The sequence below is a fragment of the Mus caroli genome, chromosome X (genome assembly GCF_900094665.2).
Source record: "Mus caroli chromosome X, CAROLI_EIJ_v1.1, whole genome shotgun sequence".
Classification (NCBI taxonomy): domain Eukaryota; kingdom Metazoa; phylum Chordata; class Mammalia; order Rodentia; family Muridae; genus Mus; species Mus caroli.
Window position 1 is genome coordinate 69,345,206 of NC_034589.1, and position 25,381 is coordinate 69,370,586.

Below are 25,381 nucleotides of genomic sequence, written 5' to 3' on the forward strand. Positions count from 1 at the left end.
ATGAGGAGCAGGAATTCCAAGTCATTATTGCCTGTGTAGTGAGTTTGAGGCCACCCCAGGCTATGTGAGCCCATCACAAATAAACAAAAAGTAAGTAAATACATTTCTCTCTTTATAATGACCAGTCATCGGGTTATGGCTCTTCCTTCCATATTGTGACATTAACCATCAGTGTGCGCTTATTATAAACTGATTACATGTTCAAACACCCTGTTTTCAAATTAAGATGCATGTACAACTTTTGTGGGGGGCATGAATTTGGGTCAAACAAACAATACATAGTTAAACAATACACTGTAAAAATCATACATCAGTTAGAGTAGTAGTTCAGTTGTTTTACCACAATTTAAAAAAATGTTTATTTCATGTGCCTTGGTGTTTTGTCCACTTGTGTGAGGGTGTCAAATCTTCTGGAACTGGAATTACCAACAGTTGGGAGCTGCCATGTGGGTGCTGGGAATTGAACCTAGGCCCTCTGGAAGAGCAGCTGATGCTCTTAACCCCTGAAGTAGCTCAGTTATATAATTTATGATTGGCACACAAGAGACTCTAGGCTCAATTCCCAGTACCAACAACAGAAAGCAAAAAGATAAAAATTTGTACATACCACTGCCTAGATTCTGTTTTAGAAATTTAGCATATGTGTTTTATCACACACCTATCTTTGTAGCTTGACATTAGTTCAGTTCCTCCTAAATCAGTGTTTTTCAGTGCTGCGATCCTTTAATACAGTTCCTTATATTGTGTTGACCCCAACCATAAAATTATTTATCATTGCTACATTATAACTGTAATTTAATTTTTGCTAGTTATGACAGTTGATATGCAACTCCTGTGAAAGAGTCGTTTGACCCTGAAGGGGTCGTGACCCATAGGTTGAGAATCATTGCCTTAGGTTAATCAGCATATATGTTAGGAGAGTTAAAGATTTAGTTGTAGTATTTCTTGAACTTATTTGTAAAGATAATCAACAAGACTAATAAAAATGGCACAGAATCCGAGGAGTGGTGGCGCACACGTTTAATCCCAGCACTTGGGAGACAGAGGCAGGAGGATTTCTGAGTTCGAGGCCAGCCAAGGCTACACAGAGAAACCCTGTCTCGAACTCCCCCACCCCCCCACCCCCCAAAAAAAGCAAAAACAAAAACAAAAAAATGACACAGAAGTGTAGGCAGGTTTGGTGACTCACTGCTGTAATCCTAGCACTTGAAATGTTGAGGTTCACATAGTGATTTTGTTCAGACCACAACCCTGTTTAAAAACAAAACCAACCAACCAAGCAAAACAAAACCCAGAAAAGTCTCTACATGTGTTTGTGCTGGCAACTTCCATTTTCTGACTCTAGCTGCCAGTTCTTCCTCTAGTGCAAATCACAAGGAAGGATAATCCCTTTGGAGTCCCCGCCTAATTTACAGTGGGATCGCCCTTGCCTGTTGGCAAGTGATGCTTAGTAAAAAGAAACAGTGTTCTGCTCTGACAGCTTTTGCCTGCCTTTTAAGTGCCAAATGACCCTGACATTGTTACTTATGTTGTCCATCAGACTCGGCTGCCAGAAGGGAGGGTTCCCCCCTCCCCCCTGTTCTGATACTACATCTCTTCTCTAGACTCTCCTCCATCCTGCCCATTTTAACAGCTGGCTGGCGTTCTGATGGTATGGTGGAGGTGGACCCTTTTTTCATTCAAAGGGAGTGCATTTTCTCTTTTATACCAGAGGGAGGGTCTATCTTTAGGAAAAAGACTCCAGTATCGCGATTTTAAGCAAAAAGGATAAAAACAGAAAAAGACAAATATTAGAAGCATAGGGCGCTGTAGAATCAACCCAGCGCTACTGGCTGAACCAAGTAGCAGCCTGTAGCGCTCGATCCCGCCTCCTTTCTCAGAAGGAGCGTGCGCGACTGGAAACACGTACAGCCAACCAGTGAAAAGGAGTGGTCATGAGTGCCACTCTCTTGGCCCAATCACAGACGAGTATGTGAGAGGGCCCCTCCCAGATCGTAGAGGGCGGGGCTTGGGCGGAGGTGCTGGTCATCTGATCTGCAGTGGCCTCAGAGGCCCAGGCACTCACTGAAAGCTGAGGCTATGATGGCGGCAACAGTGGTATCTCGGATACGGATGGGGACAGGGCGGGCTCCAGTCATGTGGCTGTCTCTGTCGTTGGTGGCAGTGGCAGCAGCAGTGGCCACGGAGCAGCAGGTGCCACTGGTACTGTGGTCGAGTGACCGGTGAGCGGGCAGGGGCAGGCCTGGTCGGGCTGGCCGGCTTGGCTGAGTTGAATCGGGCCAGGTTGGGTTCGGGAGTGCCATGCGGTGCGCCGCGGTGGATGAGTCGCCTTTGCTGAACTCCTGGGCTGTCCTTGGCCAGAGGCTTCTAGGCCCAGATGGAGACTGTCTTTTATTCAGGAACTCGCTTCATGACGGCGAGCCTTCAGATCTCAGGGCCTCGCACGTGAAGCCGGGAGCCGATAGGGTTAGGATCTCCAGCAACGAAGTCATGTCTGACAGTCCCTATTCTGTCCACTTCCAGGAATCTGTGGGCTCCTGTGGCCGACACACATGAGGGTCATATCACCAGCGATATGCAGCTTTCTACCTACTTAGACCCTGCCCTGGAGCTGGGCCCCCGTAATGTACTGCTGTTCCTACAGGACAAGGTGAGTCTGCTGTAGCTTGCTATGTCTTTGTCCAAGGGAAGCTCACCCCACCCCACCCCTACTGCCCGTTCCATAGGTGAAGCTGTAGTGACCTCCTTCCACCTGTAGGCAGGTGTGGCTAGATTTTTGGGAAGATATGTAGGAGAATCTTCAGTGGGAACAGTAGACCCACAGAAACAGCAGGGACTTGATTTAAGGAAGCAAGGGATTAACTGGGCAGTGGTGGCACACGCCTTCAATCCCAGCACTTGGGAGGCAGAGGCAGGCGGATTTCTGAGTTTGAGGCCAGCCTGGTCTACAGAGTGAGTTCCAGGACAGCCAGGACTACACAGAGAAATCCTGTCTCGAAAAAAAAAAAAAAAAAAAAAAGAAGCAAGGGATTAAAGACCAGATACCTACCTAGTACTAAAGCACTACTTTCCGATGTCCTGTAGTGTGGTGGGAATAACTACTCAGTTTCACAGATGAGAAGACTCAATTTGGGATAAGATCAGTGACTTGCCCAAGGTTTCGTTTCATTCATATATATATATATATATATATATATATATATACACATATATACATATATACATATATGTATATATATGTGTGTGTATATATATATATGTATATATAATAGCTAATGGTTGGCAGTGTTGTAATTTTTAACTGTCACAATCGTAATAGGAATAACTGGAAAATGACCTCTTATTTAGCCTGGTATGTGCACTCTATTCAACTGATATCATTATCTTGTTTTAACTGCTAAGGAAAGTAATGTTGAAGAGGTAAAATGAATTGCTGAATTGTGAATTGCATAATACACTACTTCCAGCCTGAGGGTATCAGAGCTGTCCTTCAGTTTTGTGCTGAGCCAGCATTCTATTTTCCTTTCACTCCAGATGTCTGCACCTAGAGCAGGAGTATGAACTATGAGAAGGTTCTAATGTAGCATAAGATTATTGTTCAAGAGGATGTCAAGTCTCTGCTTGTCCCTTCCTCCATAGTAGCCTGACTGACTCTTTCTGTCCGTGCTTTCCTTCAGTTCCTGTGTCTGTTGGTGGTAGTAATTGTGCTGGTTGATAGTCCTTTCAGAAGATGGTAAATAACAGGTCAGACCAGAACTCAGTCCTATCATTTTTCAGCCTTTGAGCGCATGAAATAATCTTTGTTAACCATACCTTTCTATAAGTGCAAAATGAAGATATCCACCTATATCAGGAGTCTGAGAGAAGTATTCTACATAAGTCATCTCGCCACAGTCTCTCAATCTTAGGGCATTTCCCTTTTCTGACAATGGTGGAGTGCTTGCTATGTGTTTGGAAGGCAAGTGGCTGAGAGCTAAGTTGGTACATGTTTATGATTCCAGTCTTTTTAGTCTAGAGAAGGGAGCAGGCTAAGACAACACAATAAGGACACTGTTTTAGGTAACAGTGAGATCAGGCAGGGTCTCTGGAGATAACATCTTATTGGCAGGAAGGAGTCATGTGACTTTTGAGGCAGGACATTACTGGCAGGAGAACTGCAGGTGTAAGGGCCCTGGGCAAGGGAGTGTTCTTATTCAGTTCTAGGGGCTGCTTGTGAGACTGGAGCCTAGTATGTGATTGAAAGGTTAGGAGATGATCTGCTAGGTCACCTAGAGATGGAGGAAAGGCCACAAGGGGAAAGGTTGGTAGGAAGATAGGCAAGCCTTGCATATGTAGCACAGAATATAGGAGAGGAACATAGGAAAGGAGACTGGGCTTATGTATACTAAACATAATGAGTTTAGGGAAGCTGGTTAAGATTGCCTCTGGGCCTAACTGGGAGAAGCCAGAGGAAGCTAGCTGGGGGTTGAGGGAAGGAGGAGTGAAAACACTTTTAGATGTAGAGAGAAGGGCATGAGATTGGCATTGCCAGGGTCCTGAGAACTCCGAAATCTGCTTCCCCCATTTTGTTCTAATATCTTACTCTCCCCTCACTCTTTTTTTTTGTTGTTGTTGTTGTTTCGAGACAGGGTTTCTCTGTATAGCCCTGGGCTGTCCTGGAACTCACTCTGTAGACCAGGCTGGCCTCGAACTCAGAAATCCGCCTGCCTCTGCCTCCCAAGTGCTGGGATTAAAGGCGTGTCTCCCCTCATTCTTAACAACAATGGTGGGGCATGGACTTCTTCCTTTGAAAAGGATCCTGCCCAAACTGTATAGAGGTTCATTTGCTCTGACTTGTACTTCCCTCTTTGGAGGCATATAGTAATTGTTCTTTGCTGTCCTCTTCCTCTTCTCTAACTTCCCTCTTCCTCCCCAGCTCTTCTTGCTGCCTGACCCTTGTTTTGTAGGTTATCACAAACCAGCTGTGCATAAATCTCTCAACCCTATGATCACCTTCTTGTCATCATGCCCTCAGAGTGCTGGGAGAAAAGAGTAAGCCTTCCACTCACCACCACAAGTCCTGATGGTTCACTCTTTTCTTAGCCCGGAGAATCTCCCCTCCATGTCCTGGCCCTTGGTCTTTGTTCCTTGCCCAGCCTCCTAGGACATCTCTTCTGCTTCCCTTTTAGCTAAGCATTGAGGATTTCACAGCATACGGTGGTGTGTTTGGAAATAAGCAGGACAGTGCCTTTTCTAACCTGGAGGTAAGGGTCTGCTCACAGCCAAAAGGAAAGACAATACATTCTGTGTTCTCTCCCAGAGAGAGGACTAGAGGCTTTGAGGGTAGAGGGCTTGGGATGTGACTGTCAAGGCTTGGAGATGTGGGACATTTACTTTCTGACTCATTGTGGGATCCAGTCCCTGTGGGGTGTGGCTTTCCAGGTGAGGTTTTAGTGGTTATTATAAGGTCCACTGATCCCTGGCTCACTTTGCCTTCTACATCTTCTCTACCATCAGAATGCCCTGGACTTGGCCCCCTCCTCACTGGTGCTTCCTGCTGTGGACTGGTATGCAATCAGCACTCTGACCACCTACCTACAGGAGAAGCTTGGGGCTAGTCCCTTGCATGTGGATCTAGCTACCTTAAAGGAGCTGAAGCTCAATGCCAGCCTTCCTGCCCTGCTGCTCATCCGTCTGCCCTACACAGCCAGGTACAGCCTAGGTGGCATGGCTTCCAGCCTTGCACCTCAGATAGGGGTAAGATCCTGGGATCTGTTGGTGGCAGAGTTCAATCAAAGATGACAGTATTCCCCTGTTCACTACCTTGGGACTCTTACAGAAAGTTCCTTTTATGCCAAGAAGTGACAGATAGGACCTCCTGTCAGGTTGTGACTTACAAGTATTCACCACTGAGTTAGGCCTATTGGGCCTCCAGAAATGAGAAAACTTTGTTACCACTAATGCCCACTTTATAGGACTGTAGACATAGTTGCAAATAGGGGAAAGGGGAATAGGATTTCAGGCAGGGGTACTGAAGCAAATAGAGGTGTGGAGGTGGGGATAGCTGTTGCTGAGCTAAGCCTCTGCATGACAGAGCAGCAGATGAAATCCACAGGGGGCTAGTAGGAAGGGAAATGTTGGAAGGGCTGAGAGAAAGGTAGTGAGTTTCAGAGAACTGCTCCAGGCAAGCTATTTGGATTTGAGAGCAGAGCAACCTGTGGGCCTCTCACTTTTTTTATCCATAGCTCCGGTCTGATGGCGCCCAAGGAGGTCCTCACAGGTAACGGTGAGTGTGCTACTGGAAAATTTATTTCTCCATTTTGCCCTTGGGCCAGGAAAATAGAACTGGTTTCTCCTTACCACAAGGTTGTCCCCGTTTCTCAGAGTGGCTGACAGCTGAGCAAGTACATCGTGGCTGGCTGCTTGGCCATGTTCTTCTGTAGTCAGCTCCACCTGACAGAGATATCCAAGTGCCTTATGACCTCCTGTGCAAGAGCCCCAAAATCTAATTTTTGTACAAGTACAACGAATCGCTGTATTTAATAGACCAGTAACATTATGCAAAGTACTTCTTTGTGGTAAAGGACAGTCCCATCTGCTGTGTAGATTTGGAGTTCTCTGTGTCACTATTTGTTCTGTTTACTTAGGTTTAGCTTGCCATCAGAGAGCTACAATTGTCCCCAGAGAGACTGGCAGAGTATGTAGAAGGAGAAATGCCTGTTTTTTAGAGGTCCTCAGTGGAAACTAACAGCACTGAATTCTCATAGTCTAGAAGGTCTCTGAAGCAGACAATGGGTAGTATTTCTCTAAGCAAGCTACCTGGTGACTTGGCTTTTTGTTCTCTTTCACTCTTCAGATGAGGTCATCGGACAGGTATTGAGCACACTCAAGTCTGAAGATGTCCCTTACACCGCAGCTCTTACTGCAGTCCGCCCTTCTAGAGTATGTACTCTTCTAGCAGGGGCCCTGGGGAATGGGGGTGTGAGGCAATGTGGTGAGTGTGACTAGAGATGAAGGGGTATGTCACAGGCAGGATCACTCAGGAGCCTTCAGTTTGGGGGATTAATGGACAGAGGATTGCTTCCTCTATCCATGGTGCCTTTTTTCATTTTGCTTGTGAGCCACTTTGGGCAGTGTGATCGTTAGGGAGATGGAATATCAGGTCTGGGGACTTTCAGATGGTATACAGGGTACCCAGTGGGGAAGGAATACCAATCCAGTGGATTAGGTTTTGTTTTTAGGGCTGTTGAGAGAAGGCTTGTTGGATGTTTCTACAGGTGGCCCGTGATATAACCATGGTGGCTGGAGGTCTAGGTCGCCAGCTGCTTCAGACTCAGGTGGCATCACCTGCGATCCATCCTCCTGTGAGTTACAATGACACTGCCCCAAGGATCCTGTTTTGGGCACAAAACTTCTCTGTGGCATACAAAGACGAGTGGAAAGACTTGACCTCCCTTACCTTTGGTGTGGAGAATCTTAACTTGACCGGCTCCTTCTGGAATGACTCCTTTGCCATGTAAGGGTTGTAGGAAGAGAAGGAAGGGCTATCCTATCACGTATGGTCTTCCTGTCACTGTGAGCTCAGTACAGGACAAGGATGTGGGATTATGTGTACACACACACACACACACACACACACACACGTTTGGGGTGAAGAAGGTCTTTGTGTGGTATGGTCACCAAGGAGATAGATGTCACAGTATCACAGGGTGATATTGCTGGGAGGTTACTGGTGAGGGAGCCTCTTAAGAGTTTGGCCTTCTCATGTTTCTTTAGGCATTGGTTGTTGGGTCCTGAGCTTTTACTACCACATAGTCCCTTGGGATCCTGGCCCGTCTTTGAACCCAACCCCTGGGACTGCATGTAGGCAAATATCAAACCAACTGTTAAAACCAGTCCTAGGTTTCCTACCCTTGAAACCTCAGCAGGCAGATGAATAACCCCAAGAAGGAGGCCTAGGGGACTCAGAACTAGAGGAAGGAATCCTAAGTTGGAGATGTGAAACCTAATTGCTTCACAACTGCTCCTGATTTGGTTATGACTGGAGCCTTACTTTTCCCATATGGTAAATGGGGACACTATATTGGCAGGTGACTATAAGGATGGATCTAGGGCAGCTTAGGTTGGAGCCAACCTGATGAGGACCTTCTTAAGGTCCTTCTAGAGCCTGACAGTACTCCTCTGCCTTGTTCCATAGGCTTTCACTGACCTATGAGCCACTCTTTGGTGCAACAGTGACATTCAAGTAAGTTCTGTTGGCTGAAGTTTGTCAGGGCTGGCGTGTCTTCACTTTATTCTGTTCATCTGAGATCTCTGCATCCCCTACCTCCCAGGTTCATTCTGGCTAGTCGCTTCTACCCAGTGTCTGCCCGATATTGGTTTGCCATGGAACGACTTGAAATCCACAGCAATGGCTCTGTTGCCCATTTCAATGTTTCCCAAGTCACAGGACCTAGCATCTATTCTTTCCACTGTGAGTACGTCAGCAGTGTGAGCAAGAAAGGCAATCTCCTTGTGACCAACGTGCCCTCACTCTGGCAGATGACTCTTCATAACTTCCAGGTATTGAAAGGGTGATGGGCCCCAAGCTGGTGGCAGTAAGGGGAGGGAAGAAGGGCCCAGAGAATCTCAGTATGGTTTGAGCATGTAGCTGAGAGTTCCAGCCCTGTGCAGTCTCTGAAGGGATAGACTATTCATTGATTCCAGAATCCCAGCTCTTGCTGTCTGTGGAACCTTGTGGAACCATCTGATCCATGTCTATGTGTCTCCTAGATCCAGGCCTTCAATGTGACTGGTGAACAGTTCTCCTATGCTAGCGACTGTGCTGGTTTCTTCTCTCCGGGCATCTGGATGGGTCTGCTCACCACCCTCTTCATGCTTTTCATATTCACCTATGGTTTGCACATGATACTCAGCCTAAAGACCATGGATCGCTTTGATGACCACAAGGGCCCCACCATCACTTTGACCCAGATTGTGTGACATATACCTGAGAGGAATTGAGGGAGTATTGGTGTCTAGGTTGTCATGTTTCTGTTTTGTGACACAGTGGATGGAAAGGTTTGTCCTCTTCCTACTATAGCATGAACCCTACATACGCCACCCTCAGTCTCTCTTGCTTCCTCTTTAACCTGGAGAGGGACTCCCCTGTGGCTATCCCCCATCTCTACCAACAAAGTGTATTCTACATAGATATTAGATAAATCTTCCAGGCTTCATCATCAAGGGGGGAAGGGACCTTAATTCTAGGGTCTCCCCTTTCCCCTCTCTCCTTATTTATTCTTGCCCCTCTGCTATTATTCCTTGCTGTTTATAGTGCTTTTGTGTAGTAAATGCTCACTCCCCAAGCTTTATGGAGCTTCCAGCAACAGCCATGAACTTGAGGTTCCTTGAATTTGAGAGGTGTGGAAAGACTACTTGACTGTCTGTCCAGCTTAGCTGTTATGTTTTTTTGGGGGGGAGGGGTGATGTGTTAAGAGTGAGTGGTACACTGGGGTTTATTTCTGTGGCCTGAGAAGGAAGAAACCACCACGAGGATTGGTGAACAAACTGTGCTCACTGGGTTTCTGGATTAATACCATAAAGACTGCCTGTCTAGAGGCCGGGGAGGTGTGTGTGTGGGGGTTGCTCTGTTGTTTCCTTCCTAATAAAATAAATACGTGTTGCCTTGTGTTGGGCTTCGTGTCACTCATTTCTGCACTGGACAGTAGATTTTTTTTCTTGACTGAAGGGAAGAAGTGCTCAGATGTAGTCCAGTCAGGCAAGAGGTGAGAGAGGAAGGGTGGGAGGGTCTTCAGTAAGCTGATACTCTTAATAAACCTACTTAGAGTAGAGGCTTGTTACTTTTCCTGGCCTTGGGAGGAATCCTGACAATGGTAGCTCTCTCCACTACTGCCAGTTGCAACAACACACAGCAGGGCTTCCATGCCTTGTGTTTCTCCCAGGGGGCGGTACGGGAGCGCGCGGGGCGGGGCGGGGCGCGCGCGGCTCCCGCGCAAGGATCTTTCGGAGGACTCAGCACCTGCTGCCGGCCTGCCCCGCCCCGTATTTTTCTGGGCTCATGAAGAGCCCCGTTAACGCCTGCAGTCATTCTGGTGCTGAGACCCAGGTGCCAGAAGCCCTCCCAGAAAACAAGGAAATGATGACTTTGGTTGGGCGGGGCGGGGCCAGAGGAGAGAGAGGGACTCATTAACGCTGCGTAGGGATCAGGAGACAACCGACAGACGCCATCTTTGGTTCAGTGCGGCGGCGGTGACAGAAGCAGCGGCAGAGGCAGCAGCAGCAGCGGCAGTAGCGGAAGCAGCAATAGTAGAGGCAGTGGTAGCGGCTGCTGTGGTGAAGGAGGAGGAGGAGCAGAGCAGACGCTGGTACCAAGGCCTGATCATGGATGAGGAATACGATGTGATTGTGCTGGGGACAGGTCTTACCGTAAGTGCCACTTCAGGTTCTCATAGCCCTGCATCATGCCATCCCTCCCCACCCCACTCCATCCCGCATTGATGCAGAGTCCGGTATCCGATCCGTCCTCCCATCATTGCGTTCCTGGCTCCAGCCCTGGGAAAACCAACCCCATGCCCAACCCCACTACTTCACCCTAGGATGTCGATGCCAGTTCCCAATTCTCTGTAGAGGGCCCCACTTTGTCCTGTGTTCCTGCACCCTAGTTCTTAACCCCAGACCCCTCATCTTCCCTATCTTTATCACCGAGGTGGAAAACTCACCCCCCCACACACACACACAGTGGAACCATTGCACCCAGCCCCCACCCTGCGCCTGAACTCATCACCTGCTCCAAGGCCTTGATTAGCATCCCTTACCATCTTGTGATCAAACTAGGGGATGGAATATGAAGATGGGTATGGGGACTTTTCAAGGGTGGGCCCTCATCATGCTTTTCTGCTTTTTGGGATGGGATAGGAAACCCATGGAATGTTCCAGAAACAGCAGGAGTGTGTGTGTGTGTGTGTGTGTGTGTGTGTGTGTGTGGTGGGGGGTAGTGACCACGTTACCTCTGCCCCAACTTGGTTTCCCATGGAGATCTCAGACTGAATATATATATCCTCAGCCTTTGTCCTTGGGTTAGTGACTGACTGGTGAGGGTGTTTGTCTCTTCCCCGCCCCCGCCCCTGCCCCCCCCCAACCCTGCCTAAATCTTTTTAGTTTGAACCCTGAGTCTAGACCAGTGGATAGGGCCAGAAGAGAGTCAGGGGCTCCTGCCCTTTGAAGGAGGAGCAGGGTGGGGCCTGGGATTTCAAGGACTTGGCCTTCTCTTTCAAAGGTCCTTTGAATTGGTTCTTCTTGTAGACTCATTGTCTTGTCTTTTTGTGGGCTCAGAGAAGTAGATACTTCTCTTGGCTTGTTGATGCTGGAAGACTTGGAAGCTGAAAGCTCTGCCCCCCCCCCCCCCCGAACCTCCTTTAATGCTCCAGTAGTTTACTCAGCAGGGTTGTAAAGGAAACATCATATGAAGCCATCTTCACCTCCCCCAGTTTTAGGCACTGAAAAGAGCCGCATTATAAAATTTGTGGTGGGCATGAAGCAAGTTGGAGGGTTATGGGGTATAGCTGCAAATGCCACTCCTTCCCCAGGAATGCATCCTGTCTGGCATCATGTCTGTGAATGGAAAGAAGGTGTTGCACATGGACCGAAACCCCTACTATGGGGGTGAGAGCTCTTCCATCACACCCCTGGAGGAGGTAAGATTTCTTATTCTTAGACCTGGGCTTAGACCCAGATCCCTTGTTAGTCTTCCACATAGGTATAAGGGGGCAAAGTAATTCTCAGGTACTGGGCAGGAGAGTGGGAAAGAGGGGCAGGTCCTTGACATTTTTCTTTCTTTCCTGTCCTGCTTACAGCTATATAAGCGCTTTCAGATGCTGGAAGGGCCCCCTGAATCAATGGGCCGGGGCCGAGACTGGAATGTTGACTTGATCCCCAAATTCCTCATGGCCAATGGTGAGAGAGATTAAAAAGATGCTGTATATGGATTTGGGGGTGGTGAGTGGGAAGACGGAGTGAGGAGAGATTGGTCAATCTCAAGAATATGGTCAGTCAGACTACTGAGAGTTTTTGAAGGAAAACACATCAATGTCCCTTATTTCCTCTGGACACAGGTCAGCTGGTAAAGATGCTACTATATACAGAAGTGACTCGATATCTGGACTTCAAGGTGGTAGAGGGCAGCTTTGTATATAAGGGGGGCAAGATCTACAAAGTGCCATCCACCGAAACTGAGGCCTTGGCTTCTAGTGAGTATGAGTCTCCTTAACCAGAGAATAATGGGGCTGGATGAGACAGACTATTTTCAGGACAGTTAGGCAAAAGGCTCATCTTTGCCTGAACCTAATCTTAGCTCGGTGTAGTCCTAGAGGACCCTTACTTTATAGTGTATTTATTGGACAGTGCTACCCATCCTGGCAAGCTGCCAGAAAGGAAGTTCACAGAAGAGGATTCCTTTGTGTCAAAGGGCCTACTTGCCCCTGTAGCATCCCTAAGTGGAACTAGAAGGGTTTCTTCCTACAAAAAGGAAGTTGAGATCAAGAAGGGTGGGGTAGTGTTACATGACAGAGTGTTGGTGGGAGCCAGTACACCAACTTTCTTGGCTTGCTCTGGTGGAAAGAGGAGTTCTATGTCCCAGTAATACAAAGGGTCTTCTCAATGCCTTTCTTTCAGATCTGATGGGCATGTTTGAAAAACGACGCTTCCGAAAATTTTTGGTGTTTGTGGCAAACTTTGATGAGAATGACCCCAAAACCTTTGAGGGTGTTGATCCCCAGAACACCAGCATGCGTGATGTCTACCGGAAGTTTGACCTGGGTCAAGATGTCATTGATTTCACTGGCCATGCCTTGGCGCTCTACCGCACTGATGAGTGAGGGGAAAGCTGGCTGGTGATGGGAGCCCCTTCTCTGGCTCACACCTTGCCCTCCCCACACCTGCCTATTGTACCTACTGCCCACCCTGCATGTCTCTTGTGCTCAGTTCCAGACTCACCTGTTCCATTTCAATCCCTCTCCATTTGACCCACATCTTTGCCAGGTCACAAAGGGTGGTGGGAAGGCTGGCTGGTGTCTTTGTAGGTGAACAAGGGTGCTGCTGCCAAAGCATCTTCCTTGGCTCTTGTTCCCCAGCTACCTGGATCAGCCATGTCTTGAGACTATTAACCGCATCAAGTTGTACAGCGAGTCCCTGGCCCGATATGGCAAGAGCCCCTATTTATACCCACTATATGGCCTGGGTGAGCTGCCGCAGGGCTTTGCCAGGTGAGGATCTGTCTTTTTCGGATAGTATTACTAGTAAGACTAAGGCCAAGAATGGAAATTACCTTGAATATTTTTGAGACATCTCCTACTTCCCCATCTACTTTTCATGTATATTATTCCATCCCTGGGTAATGGGGGCACTGCCCTAGTGCATTAAAAAGCAGAGTAGAGGCTGGAGAAATGGCTCAGCAGATAAGAGCACTTGTTTATACCGAGGATCCAGGTTCAGTTCCAACGTGAACATACATGGTAGTTCACAACCACCAATAACTCCAGTTTTAGGGAATCTAAAACCTTCATTTGGCCTCCACAAGCATCAGGCATACATGTGCTATACAGACATACATGTAAATAAAACACACGCACATATGAATAAATAAATATAAAAAATTTATTTAAAAAATAGATGAAATACAAAGTAAAGGACTAGGTCACCATGAACATAGTTTCCCTTAGCTCTTGGTAGTACCAGGTCTAAGTCTAGGACCCCAGAACCTTGAGTCTGGGCTTCCCTGGGGGCTGGCTCTTTTACTGACAGTTCTTTATTCTTGACTCCTGGGCCATTTCTATGTGGAGCTACTCCTTCATGCTACCTTCCATTGACCCATTTGCAGAACAGAATATTATGGATGGAAACACCCAGAGAAGAAGGAATATGCCAAAAATGGGCCCAAATTTATGGGAGAGACACCTGAAACAGTTGGAATTGAACTCTGTCTACCTGTGTAGTTTCTTTACCCCACTGGTGGGGTGGGGAGAGTAGAGTAGAATTGGTCACCATTCTCCTGAGAAGACTCCCTTGTCATTTTCCTTACTACAGATTGAGTGCCATCTATGGGGGAACATACATGCTGAACAAACCAGTGGATGACATCATCATGGAAAATGGCAAGGTGGTGGGTGTAAAATCTGAGGGAGAGGTAAGCCTGCCATATACATTTGTATTACCATGGTTTGGGTAAGATTTGGTCTTTTTCAGGGCTATGTTTTTAGGGAGCCTTAGTACTGGTGAGTTTGCTGCTGCCTAACCCTGAGAAAGAACCTTACAGCTAGGGACTGGGTGGTCAAGGAAATTCTACATAGTTATTCCTGTTGGCAAGAAATACCCTTCAGGGCTGGTGAGATGGCTCAGTGGGTAAGAGCACCCGACTGCTCTTCCGAAGGTCCAGAGTTCAAATCCCAGCAACCACATGGTGGCTAACAGCCATCCGTAACGAGATCTGGCGCCCTCTTCTGGAGTGTCTGAAGACAGCTACAGTGTACTTACATATAATAAATAAATCTTAAAAAAAAAAAAAAAGAAATACCCTTCAAAATGCCAGGTGTAATGGCACGCCGCTGTTTTCCAGTACTTGGGAGCCAAGGCAGATGAATGTAAATCAATCGGGAAGTATCCTTCAGAAGTCACATGGTTTGTAGTCCTGAAAGTATTCTTTTGGAAAGGGTGCCCTGTATCCCAGGCTGGCTTCAGATATTGCATGTAGCTGAGGATGAACTTTTAATCCTTGTGCTTCCACCTTCTTGATGCTGGATTGCAGGTGTGTGTCAAGATACCTGGTTTATGCATTGCTGGGAATCTAACCTGGGGCTTTATGCATGATAGGCAGGCACTCTACCAACTGAGATAACATGCCTACCCGCCTCCCCCCAACCATCCTTCAGCCTGGTGTGGTGGGGCATGAGAATTGAGGCTGCTGCTAGAAGAAGATCCTGAGTTTGAGATTAGTTTGGGCCAAACAGTCTCAAATAAAAACTCCAGCAACAGAAAAAAAAAAGCCCATTTTTGTGATCATTGTGTTTTAGTAGTAGGGTCACCTAGCCCTGTATGTGAGGGCTGATCTCTCTGAGCTTCAAAGAAAGGGTTATGTACTACATACAGGAGGGACAGTGCAGTGATGACAGCTCAGAGCTGCCTGGCTTTACTTTCCAACAGGTATAAAACCTTCTGGTACCTTCACAGGTGGCCCGCTGCAAGCAGCTGATCTGTGATCCCAGTTACATCCCAGACCGTGTGCAAAAGGCTGGCCAGGTTATTCGCATCATCTGTATCCTCAGCCACCCCATCAAGAATACCAATGATGCCAATTCCTGCCAAATTATCATCCCTCAGAACCAGGTCAACAGGAAGTCAGGTAGGCCAGGCTGTTATGCATTTCTTCTCACAGGAAATCTTAGGGATTCTTGTGACATTTTGTTACAAAATATCTGTGGATTGGATGGCTTGGGCTCTTACCTTGTTCATGAAAATGACAGTTCGAATGCTGTTTACATGTTGGGTTGGGAGCAGGGGCGTGTGGGCCAGATTCCTGTCTAGCCCCTAGGAACTACTTTTTTGTGTGGCCATTTTCCTGTGGTACATGTTAACCAATTGGCTTCCCATGGTCAGACATCTATGTGTGCATGATCTCCTATGCACACAACGTGGCTGCACAGGGCAAATACATCGCCATTGCCAGCACCACTGTAGAGACTGCAGAACCAGAGAAGGAAGTTGAACCTGCATTGGAGCTGTTGGAACCCATTGACCAGAAGTGAGAGGCTGAACGAAACTTTATGGGGAGGCTGGGGATTAGGAATGGGCAAGGCCCATTATGAGATTTTCTCTTCTCTCTTTTCTTCCATTTTCCCCTTAGGTTTGTGGCTATCAGTGATTTATATGAGCCCATTGATGATGGTTCAGAGAGTCAGGTAAAAATGCTGTCCCAGTCACCCTTGGTTCTTGCTGTCTATCCAAGATCCTCTGCCTGACTTCCGTGAGCCCTGGGGTTCTGCCTATTTACAGGTGTTCTGTTCCTGCTCCTATGATGCTACCACACACTTTGAGACAACCTGCAATGACATCAAAGATATCTACAAACGCATGGCTGGTTCTGCCTTTGATTTTGAGAACATGAAGCGCAAACAGAATGATGTCTTTGGAGAAGCTGATCAGTGATTGCTGACTCCCCTCCTCCAGCCCCTGTTCCCCTCTCCCCAACTTGTATGTCCTTCTCTAGGGCAGGGGAGATGGTATGGCTAGGCATCCTTGTTTCCAGCATCTTCTGCTTCCCCTACCACATTCCAATCACCCACCTTATTGATTTTATTCACTGACCATATCCTTAACCTTAGTGATGGTTTGGGAGATGGGAGTTGGATAGTATCCTCTTTCTTGGTCTGTCCTTGTTCTAGGGAAAGAGAACTTTGTGCGTGTGTGTGTGTGTGTGTATGCGTGTGTATGCGTGTGTGCATGCGTGTGTGCGTTCGCGCACCCCCAATTTTGCTGTTTGGGAAGGAGTGGAGGAAAAGCTGACCCCCACCCCCACTGCTCTTAGTCCCAAATGTAGTGGCCTTTGGAGATACCCCATCTCCTCCCCCAACTCTTAGGTGTTGGAGAGAAGGGACCCTCCCAGCACAAAATTGCATTCCTCCTCCTCCTCCTCCTCCTTATAATTTATTCTAATTTATTAACTTTGGAGTAATTGTCTAAGCCCTCAGCCTTTCTGTGCAGCCTAGGGCTGTAGAGTGAGCTGTCCTGGCCTCTCCCAGTGCTGGCAAAGCCTGGGATGGGAGAAGATTTAGGTGTGACCCCCTCTGGAGGTTGATCTGTTTTGAATTTCTTTTGTGTTGTGTTCACTGAGAAAAAGTAATGTGAGCAAAGCAGAAGGAGGTAGGAAAGTGGATCCAAACCCCAGTGTACCCTGCCCCATGCCTTTTCCTTTAGTGGTGGGAAACCCTTACCTTGCAAAGTGAATGTGTCCCCTTCCCCAAGCTCTAGTATATTTCACAGAAAACAAAAACCTCCCAATAAAACTGTTGAAACTTACGTCTGGGTCTTTAGGTTCTTTGCTTTAAGGTTGTTTTGCAGGACTGGGGCAATTTAGCTTTGGGATCAAGGCAGGTGAAGTAGGTCATCTGGTGTCGGATGGGTCATCATTTACTAGTGGTTTCTAAATCACAAGTCAGATGTGCAGGTTTTGGGTTCAAGGCTATACTGACCTCTCCGAAGCAGAATAGCATAGGTGAGATGGTTCAATGCATAAAGATATTTTCCATGTGACCCTGAGTTTGATCTTTGGAGCCCATGTAAATGTGGAAGGAGAAAACTGATTCCACAATATGACCTCTGCACATGTTCAGTGGCTTGTGCACACACATGTAAACAAACACATTTAAATTTTTATGTGTATGGCTATTTTGCCTAGGTGGGTGTGCACAACTTGCACATCTGCTGCCTGCAGAAGCCAGTATCTCCAGGAATTGGAGTTAGAGTCAGTTGTGAGCTATTTGAATGCTGGGGATCGATTCTGGGTCCTCTGGAAGAATATCCACTACTCACCATTGCCTGAGCCATCTCCTCTGCCTCACACAATTTTTTTTTTTTTTTGGTTTTTCGAGACAGGGTTTCTCTGTATAGCCCTGGCTGTCCTGGAACTCATTTTGTAGACCAGGCTGGCCTCGAACTCAGAAATCCTCCTGCCTCTGCCTCCCGAGTGCTGGGATTAAAGGCGTGCGCCACCACGCCGGGCTCCACAAATTTTTGAGGAGAAGGTATCAGGAGTCTCAGTCCTGGGGAAGCAAAGGGACCTGGACCTAGCCTTGAATGATAGTTAAAAAAAATTCAGCCGGGCAGGGGTGGCGCACACCTTTAAAGCAAGCACTTGGGAGGCAGAGACAGGCTAATTTCTGAGTTTGAGGCCAGCCTGGTCTACAGAGTGAGTTCCAGGACAGTCAGAGCTACACAGAGAAACCCTGTCTCGGGAAAAAAAAAAATCCAAGCAACCAAATTGTGTCAGTGTGTGACCAAGCAGGAGGAAAAACAGCCTCCGCGGGAAGGGGTACACCTGACTGAGACATGGCTCAGAGTTCCATCAGCCAAGTCGGGAGCAGCGCCCTCAGCCTTGGGACTAACAGAAAGAAGTTAGGAGGAATGGAGGGCCAGCTTAAGATAGCATTTAAGTTTGAGGGTGTACAGGAAGCTAGAGGACCCAACTCCATGTCACAAGGAGCCAGCAGAAAGGACTGGTGATTTCGCAACGGGTGTGGGATGAACTCGGCCGGCCTCTTTTGAGGCGGGGCGATGTGCGATCACGTGTCAGAGCCGCGGGCGTAGGGCAGGGCCTGCGTCCGCACGTTCCCTGGTGGCTGACGTCACACATCAGCTGACTAAATTGCCGCCGCCACTGTCGTCGCCGTCGTCTCCACGACTTCTCCAAGCAAAAGTCACTGTTGCCGCTGTCGTCGCCGCCGCCACCACCACCGCCGCCGCCGCCGCCGCCGCCACCACCGCCGCCGCCGCTGCCTCCGCTGAAACCGCCACTGCCTTCGCTGAAACCGCTGCCGCTACCATGGCCCAGTACAAGGGCGCTGCAAGCGAGGCGGGACGCGCCATGCACCTAATGAAGAAGAGGGAGAAGCAGCGTGAGCAAATGGAGCAGATGAAGCAGAGGATTGCAGAGGTGTGGGCCAGGCGGGGGCACCTCAGAGCTTGCGCTCCGCGCGGACCCCCTGGCGGTCTCTTGCCACTTGTCTCTGGGAGACCTCAACAGCGGGCAATGAGTGCCCGGAGGGCGGGCCCCGCGTTGGTGGCGAGACTTGCTGTGCATCTCTAGTAACAGAAGTCAGCCCAGACAGTCTAATCTATAAAATGGGCTCAGTGTTGGTCCATGTCAGAGATTGGGAGCACACTGATGTTGGGTGAGACTCCCTGGCACTCCTGAGTACAGAGCTCCGTAATTCATGTTTCCAGCCTTCCAATGCTTATTGGGAAGACCTCATTTCCTGTGGAGAGGCACAGGGGTATGCCACTGAGTCTCACTCATTTACAGAGTACTAGAGTTTCCCCCAGGGTTTGTTTAGTGAGTGGTCACTGCATTCAGAAGCGTGATACCAAGCTGACCACAGCTTGATCCTTTGGGCAAGACTCCTGAGAAGAGCAGGGTCTTAGCTCTTCAGGTGAGAGCAGGCCCTATCTGGGGAAGTGAGAAGACAAACGCCCAAACCAGTCTTCAGATGGAAGTTTTTTTGTTTTGTTTTGTTTTTTTGTTTGTTTGGTTAGTTTTGGTTTTGGCTTTGTTTTGTTTTGGTTTTTTTTTTTTGTTTGTTTGTTTGTTTTTCGAGACAGGGTTTCTCTGTGTAGTCCTGGCTGTCCTGGAACTCACTCTGTAGACCAGGCTGGCCTCGAACTCAGAAATCTGCCTGCCTCTGCTTCCCAAGTGCTGGGATTAAAGGCTTGTGCCACCATGCCCGGCCAGATGGAAGTATTGTCCACCCTCTGCTATGCTTGTATAGACACCTAGTCCTCCAGCTCTGGCCTCATTGGCATCTGGAAGTTTGTCTCTGCTGGCTACTCATTTGGAGATCTCTTCAGAGTACCTACAGGGCACTTATTAATATGGGGCCAAGCTGAAGAACAGTGGCCTTCCAGAGAGCTGCTGACAGCATCCTGGGCCAAAAAGGAGAATTCCAGGGTCTGGACATTTTGATCCCTCTTTTTTTTCCCCCCATTTATCTCTTCCTGAAATCCCATGGCTTGGGTCTCAGGAGCTTCAGCTTAAAGGCTGGGTAGGAAAAAGGCTGAAGGTGAGTAGGGTGGTGGCTACAGACTACTGAGGGGGTGCTGGTCCCCAGCAGGAGACCTGAAGAGGGGGCCAGAGCAGTTCAGGGATGCCAAGAAAAGGACCTCCTTTGGTTCCTTTAGCCTTCCCAATTTTGTGGACCCTTCCAGTCAGAAAAGGAAGGGAGGGTGTCTTTCTTTTCTAAGATCATGTCATAGCATGTTAAGGCACAAATTTTGAACTATGGTCTAGGACCCACAGCTACTCTGTCACTTCCATAATGGAGTGGTAGATGGCCTTCACTGATAGATATGTCCCTCCTCTGCAGGAGAACATAATGAAATCGAACATTGACAAGAAATTCTCTGCACACTATGATGCTGTGGAAGCAGAGCTCAAGTCCAGTACTGTGGGTGAGCAGGACACATGTTCCACCTTTTTTTAGTCCCAGGTGTCACTCTTTTGCTGGCCCTGGGTGACTAGCCTTTCTTCCCATGTCTTCTTGCCTCACAGGTCTTGTGACTCTGAATGACATGAAGGCCAAACAGGAGGCACTGGTGAAGGAGCGAGAGAAACAGCTGGCAAAAAAGGAGCAGTCAAAGGAGCTACAGCTGTGGGTTCCCCATTCTCAGCAGCTCTCCCCTCACAGTGCAGCTTAGCGCTTGGGAACTCCTGGGGGTGGGTCAGGCTGTTCCATTCCCATTCCATAGGGAGAACCCATTTCCTGCTTTGGGAGCAGTTGTGGTATCTATTGAGCTCCACACTGGTTCTCACTTTCCAGGTTTATCTTTCTTTCTGTTCCTCTGTAAAGGTGGTGAGTCCTTTCTGAGCCCTTTCTTTTTACTGGGTGCCTGAACAGCCTGCATTGTCCCCATTCCTTTCTGCCCCGTGCTTGATGTGTCACAGAGTCCTGCCCTTGAGCTTGAAGTGACTAGGGTGCTTCGGAGATCCAGCCTGTGCTGGGTGGACCCCATGCTAGGCACACAGTGGCTCTGGCTCAGGGAAGGGGCCTCAGGGCAGGAACATGGGGCATGATGGCTACCCATGCCTTGGTAGGAAACTAGAGAAGCTTCGAGAGAAGGAGCGCAAGAAGGAGGCCAAGCGGAAGATCTCCAGCCTGTCCTTCACCTTGGAGGAAGAGGAGGAGGGAGTTGAAGAGGAGGAAGAGATGGCTATGTACGAGGAGGAACTGGAGAGGGAAGGTGAGGGTACAGCCCACCAGAGCTCTCTTCTGGCATTTGTGCTGACATTTGGGCCAGCAAAGAAGCAGCACACTCTTTTTTTTTTTTTTTAATTTTAGCCTCAGTCAGCATGAGACTGAGTCAGAGCTAGGCCAATAGCCCCTTTATAGGAGCCACCAGTGTGAGAAGTTATCAGTACTTCTAGTGCCTGGTCTAAAAGGATCCAGAAGCTGTTTTTTGCAGCACATAGGATAAACTTGAGAAGGGGAGAATATAATCTGGCCTAGCCTTGCCTGCTAAATCTTTCTGAAGTCATGGGAATGTTTGTGAATACACTGTCAAGTAGGGTAACTGCTCACCACAAGCAGCCACTGGACAATGATTAATTGTGATTGGTGAATTTGATCTACACTTGCTGAAGTCCTGTGCCTCCAAAGTACAACCCTATGCATGCACATCTGTTCTGTGCCTTGCCAGGCCACAGGGTCAGGATGAGCTCAGGGCACTCAGAATTGCTGCTTTCCCTACAGCACAGGGGGAACCACTATACTGCTCCCTTCCACAGTCATTTTAGCACTACATTTAACCCAATAGTATCTGAAGTAATACCATTACTCCTTATTTAGCTAGATACATATTCAGTAGTACTCAGGGGTATATGTGTCAAGTAGTGTTGTGTTTTGTTTTGTTTACTTCATTTATTTTGAGACAGGGTCTTATCCTGCTTCCACCTTAGGAGCTGTTCTATATTGCACAGACTAGTGGAAAGGTTATCAACCTCACTGTGTATCGCTGGGGGTTTGTTTTTGTTTTTTCAGATAGTCGTTTTGTTTTGTTTGTTTTTCGAGACAGGGTTTCTCTGTGTAGCCTGGTGTATCTTCCCCTTCCAACTGGAGATTTCATTTTGGGGTCTTAGCAAGGACCTGGATACCCAGCGCCCTGGCATTTTTCCTGTTGTTGTTTTAGTTCATGTTTATTATTTATCTAGGTTGTTAGTTTTGTTTTTTGTTTGTTTTCTTTCTAAGAAAGGGTTTCTCTGTGGTTTTGGCATGTCTAGCACTCATTGTGTGTACCAAGCTGGGATTAAACTTAGATCCACCTGGCTTTATTCTTCAAAGTGCTAGTTCTAATGGTATGTGCCACCATGGCTGTACAGGTCAGTAGTTCTTAAAGCAAGCTCCAAGAGCCTGAGAGACTTCATAAATGTTCATTAAATCAAAATCATTTTCAGGCCAGGCATGTTGGTACACTGATTTTAGGACTTGAGAGGCAGAGGCAGGCAGATCTCTCTGAGTTTGAGCCCACCCTGCTCTACATAGAGAATTACATCCAGGGCTACATAAATGTGATTATGTCTAAAACCAAACTCACAGAATCATTTTCTGAAAAAATAAAATGTTCTTTGTTTTGTTTGCCTTAGAGATCACCACAAAGAAAAAGAAATTGGGGAAGAACCCTGATGTGGACACAAGCTTCTTGCCTGACCGGGACCGGGAGGTAAAAACTGCCTGGCCCTGGTACTGACTTTGGTGTTGATCATGAACTTGGTGGAGACTCTGGCCCAGGGTTAGGTTAATACTGCACCTAGAACAGCCCTGAATCTCATTATTTGTCCATTTTGTCTTAGGAGGAGGAGAATCGGCTTCGGGAAGAGCTGCGCCAGGAGTGGGAAGCCAAGCAGGAAAAAATCAAGAGTGAGTGCTATAGCTACATATGGTGGCTTGGCCTGTCTGTCACCCAGCACTTAGGAGACTGAGGCAAGAGGGTCTGAAGTTCAAGGTCATCTTTAGCTACATGGCTAGTTTGAAACCAGCCTTGGCTACATGAGACCCAATGTGTGGTCCAGTGTTGGGGCAGCGGGAGAACAGGGCTAAGGCCCAAACAGTTTTCTTGCAAATACCTAAAGGTATGTACCTATATACCCCAAGGAAACTGTAAGCTATGGTCTGGAGACCAAGAGGCAACTCGTTTTGGTTTTTTGAGACAGAGTTTCTCTATGTAGCTGTGGCTGTCCTATAACTCACTTTGTAGACCAGGTTGGCCTTTCATTTAGAGATCCTCCTCTCTCTGCCTCTCGAATGCTGAGATTAAAGGCTTGCACCACCACCTGGATAAGGCAACTTTTCTTTGTAGGTGAAGAGATTGAAATCACCTTTAGTTACTGGGATGGCTCTGGGCACCGGCGCACAGTTAAGGTAGGCAGTAGAAGGCCTCCCTTGGCTTAAATTCAATGGAAAGTAACTGACAGTCTTGACTTGGGAAACCTCTGTGGGTAGCAGGGTGGGTCTCTGCTTTCTTGGAAGTATTTCTTTGGGCTGTTGTTTTTCCTTCTCAACTTGAAGTATACCTACTTCTGCAGATGAAGAAAGGCAACACGATGCAGCAGTTCCTACAGAAAGCACTAGAGATCTTGCGGAAAGACTTCAGTGAGCTCAGGTGAGCACAGTGTGCACTGTGTGTGCCTGTGCTGTGCATCTGTGAAGAGGCTGACTTCCCAGCCAGGGTATCAGACAACCCTGCTGACTCCACAGCTCCACAGCTGGGAAGATGTAATGCTGGGCACTAAACTCCTCAAAAGGGAGAGCTCTGCTCTTTTTTCTTACCTTCCTGCTGTAGAAAGCATAGGTGAGAGAGCCCTGCCTTGGTGGTATGGTCCAGAAGTGGAGGACACTGGAACTCCCATCCCAGATTCATTAAACTACACAGCCTCCCTTAAACTTTAAGGCTTAAATTACTGTGGCCACCACTTCCTGGCCCCTTGTGCCAACTCTGATGTTGTTCATCCTCTCCTCTTTTTCCTGTAGGTCAGCAGGGGTGGAACAGCTCATGTACATCAAGGAGGATTTAATCATCCCCCATGTGAGTTCCTTCAACCCTGGGTCATGCACTCTGTGGTTTCATAGGAGAGTCACCATACTGCTGTGCACTCTTCCAGGGCTGGTGAACGCAGTGATACCTGCAGGTAGAGGTATGGGGAGTAGTGGGTGATAGGACCCCAGAAGGATTATCAAGCTGGTCTTTCTCATCCTCTGCTCCTAGCATCACAGCTTCTATGACTTCATCGTTACCAAGGCACGAGGAAAAAGTGGTGAGTAATTCTATCTTAGTTCACCCTATAACTTGCTCCAACATATTGGAAGGAGAATAGCATGGCCTTGAGCTTACTGCTTCTCTCCTACAGGGCCACTCTTCAACTTCGACGTTCATGATGATGTACGACTGCTCAGTGATGCCACTGTGGAGAAGGATGAGGTATGACAGTGCCATGGCACTGGGCAGGCAAAGGTGCCCTGAACCTGTCAGGGAGGTTAACCTTGGGGAGAAGTCACAGGAAGGCAAGGTCAGGTAAGATGGTCCTGACTCACAACCTTCATTCCTCAGTCACATGCAGGCAAAGTAGTGCTCAGGAGCTGGTATGAGAAGAACAAGCACATTTTTCCTGCCAGTCGCTGGGAGCCCTATGACCCAGAAAAGAAATGGGACAAGTACACGGTAAGGAGGCAGGGAAGACAGGCAGGAAGGATAGGTGCTGGGAAGACTCTTCTTAGTGGTTCTGCTGCTGGACTAGGACTCAGTCAGAGAGTAGGACTCATCCTGGCTCTCAGTGGCCCTGCAATCATCTTGCTAGGAAACTAGAGATAGCTAGTATGACAATGGTAGCACATACCTGTAATCCCACCACTAGGAAGGCTAAGGCAAGACGAGCACAAGTTCCAGCCACCCAGGCTACATAGCAAGACTCCTGTGATACACACACACACACACACACACACACACACACNGAGTGGGAGGGAGGGAGGGAGGGAGGGAGGGAGGGAGAGGGAGAGGAACAGAGGGAGAGGGAATAGAGAATAGGGTGATATGCTAGCCTATCCTGCTTATTTTATTTCTTGGCTTTCATTCCTTGTCCTATGTGTCCCCTTTTCCTCACACCAGATCCGGTGAGCATCCAAAAGTGGGCATGACCTTGGCTCTCCCCAGCGTGCCTCCATGTCCCCAGGGCTCAGGTGGCCGTGCCAGAGCACTCTGAGGATGGAAGTTGCTATTCCCTGACCTGAAGTTAGCATTACTGATTTCCCCTTTTACAATAAAAAAGTCCACATGTTGGAGCTGGAGTGCCTGCATTGTAAGAACCTGCGCTTTATTTTATAGCATATTTGTGTTGGAGGGAGGCATGTAAAAACAAGAAGGCAACCCTGGTTGTCATTCTGTTGTCCAACTTTTTTGTTATTTGATACAGGATCTTTCACTGGCCTGGTACTTGTCAAGTACACTAGGCTGGCAGGTTGGTGAGCCCCATGGAGCCACTTGTCTCTAACTCTCCAGTGTTGAAATTACACATATATACTGTCAATGTTGGGCTTTAAAATATATGGATTCTGTGGCTGGGGAGATGGCTTAGTGGTTAAGAGCACTGACTATT

At 48.0% G+C, this 25,381-nt stretch overlaps 3 protein-coding genes across 3 annotated transcripts; all 3 read left to right on the plus strand.

The window, feature by feature from the left end:
• Positions 1-2,003: 2,003 nt before the first annotated feature.
• Atp6ap1 (ATPase H+ transporting accessory protein 1) lies at positions 2,004-9,650 on the plus strand. The gene is made up of 10 exons (XM_021153666.1): positions 2,004-2,222; positions 2,524-2,650; positions 5,169-5,243; positions 5,497-5,690; positions 6,225-6,265; positions 6,836-6,921; positions 7,257-7,495; positions 8,177-8,224; positions 8,313-8,541; positions 8,752-9,650. The coding sequence occupies exons 1-10, from the start codon at positions 2,080-2,082 to the stop codon at positions 8,959-8,961; spliced, it is 1,392 nt and encodes a 463-aa protein (XP_021009325.1). The 5' UTR covers positions 2,004-2,079; the 3' UTR covers positions 8,962-9,650.
• A 358-nt stretch (positions 9,651-10,008) lies between these two features.
• Positions 10,009-17,046, plus strand: Gdi1 (GDP dissociation inhibitor 1). The gene is made up of 11 exons (XM_021153429.2): positions 10,009-10,407; positions 11,568-11,675; positions 11,835-11,934; positions 12,093-12,227; positions 12,652-12,850; positions 13,110-13,241; positions 14,062-14,161; positions 15,202-15,373; positions 15,628-15,772; positions 15,875-15,929; positions 16,024-17,046. The coding sequence occupies exons 1-11, from the start codon at positions 10,363-10,365 to the stop codon at positions 16,174-16,176; spliced, it is 1,344 nt and encodes a 447-aa protein (XP_021009088.1). The 5' UTR covers positions 10,009-10,362; the 3' UTR covers positions 16,177-17,046.
• A 1,334-nt stretch (positions 17,047-18,380) lies between these two features.
• Fam50a (family with sequence similarity 50 member A) lies at positions 18,381-25,067 on the plus strand. Its single transcript, XM_021153312.1, has 13 exons — positions 18,381-18,679; positions 20,106-20,190; positions 20,291-20,390; positions 20,834-20,979; positions 22,379-22,455; positions 22,586-22,652; positions 23,092-23,153; positions 23,318-23,394; positions 23,763-23,817; positions 23,998-24,046; positions 24,140-24,210; positions 24,340-24,450; positions 24,895-25,067. The coding sequence occupies exons 1-13, from the start codon at positions 18,569-18,571 to the stop codon at positions 24,901-24,903; spliced, it is 1,020 nt and encodes a 339-aa protein (XP_021008971.1). The 5' UTR covers positions 18,381-18,568; the 3' UTR covers positions 24,904-25,067.
• Positions 25,068-25,381: the final 314 nt, after the last annotated feature.

Excerpts from the sequence above, each read along its gene's own strand:
- Atp6ap1 (XM_021153666.1), top strand. The coding sequence starts at position 2,080 with ATGATGGCGGCAACAGTGGTATCTCGGATACGGATGGGGACAGGGCGG. Across the intron at positions 2,223-2,523 it reads GTACTGTGGTCGAGTGACCG|GAATCTGTGGGCTCCTGTGG; the intron begins GTGAGCGGGCAG and ends GTCCACTTCCAG. Across the intron at positions 2,651-5,168 it reads TGCTGTTCCTACAGGACAAG|CTAAGCATTGAGGATTTCAC; the intron begins GTGAGTCTGCTG and ends CTTCCCTTTTAG.
- Gdi1 (XM_021153429.2), top strand. The coding sequence starts at position 10,363 with ATGGATGAGGAATACGATGTGATTGTGCTGGGGACAGGTCTTACC. Across the intron at positions 10,408-11,567 it reads TGCTGGGGACAGGTCTTACC|GAATGCATCCTGTCTGGCAT; the intron begins GTAAGTGCCACT and ends CTCCTTCCCCAG. Across the intron at positions 15,773-15,874 it reads TTGGAACCCATTGACCAGAA|GTTTGTGGCTATCAGTGATT; the intron begins GTGAGAGGCTGA and ends TTTTCCCCTTAG.
- Fam50a (XM_021153312.1), top strand. The coding sequence starts at position 18,569 with ATGGCCCAGTACAAGGGCGCTGCAAGCGAGGCGGGACGCGCCATGCAC. Across the intron at positions 18,680-20,105 it reads TGAAGCAGAGGATTGCAGAG|GAGAACATAATGAAATCGAA; the intron begins GTGTGGGCCAGG and ends CCTCCTCTGCAG. Across the intron at positions 22,653-23,091 it reads CAAGCAGGAAAAAATCAAGA|GTGAAGAGATTGAAATCACC; the intron begins GTGAGTGCTATA and ends TTTTCTTTGTAG.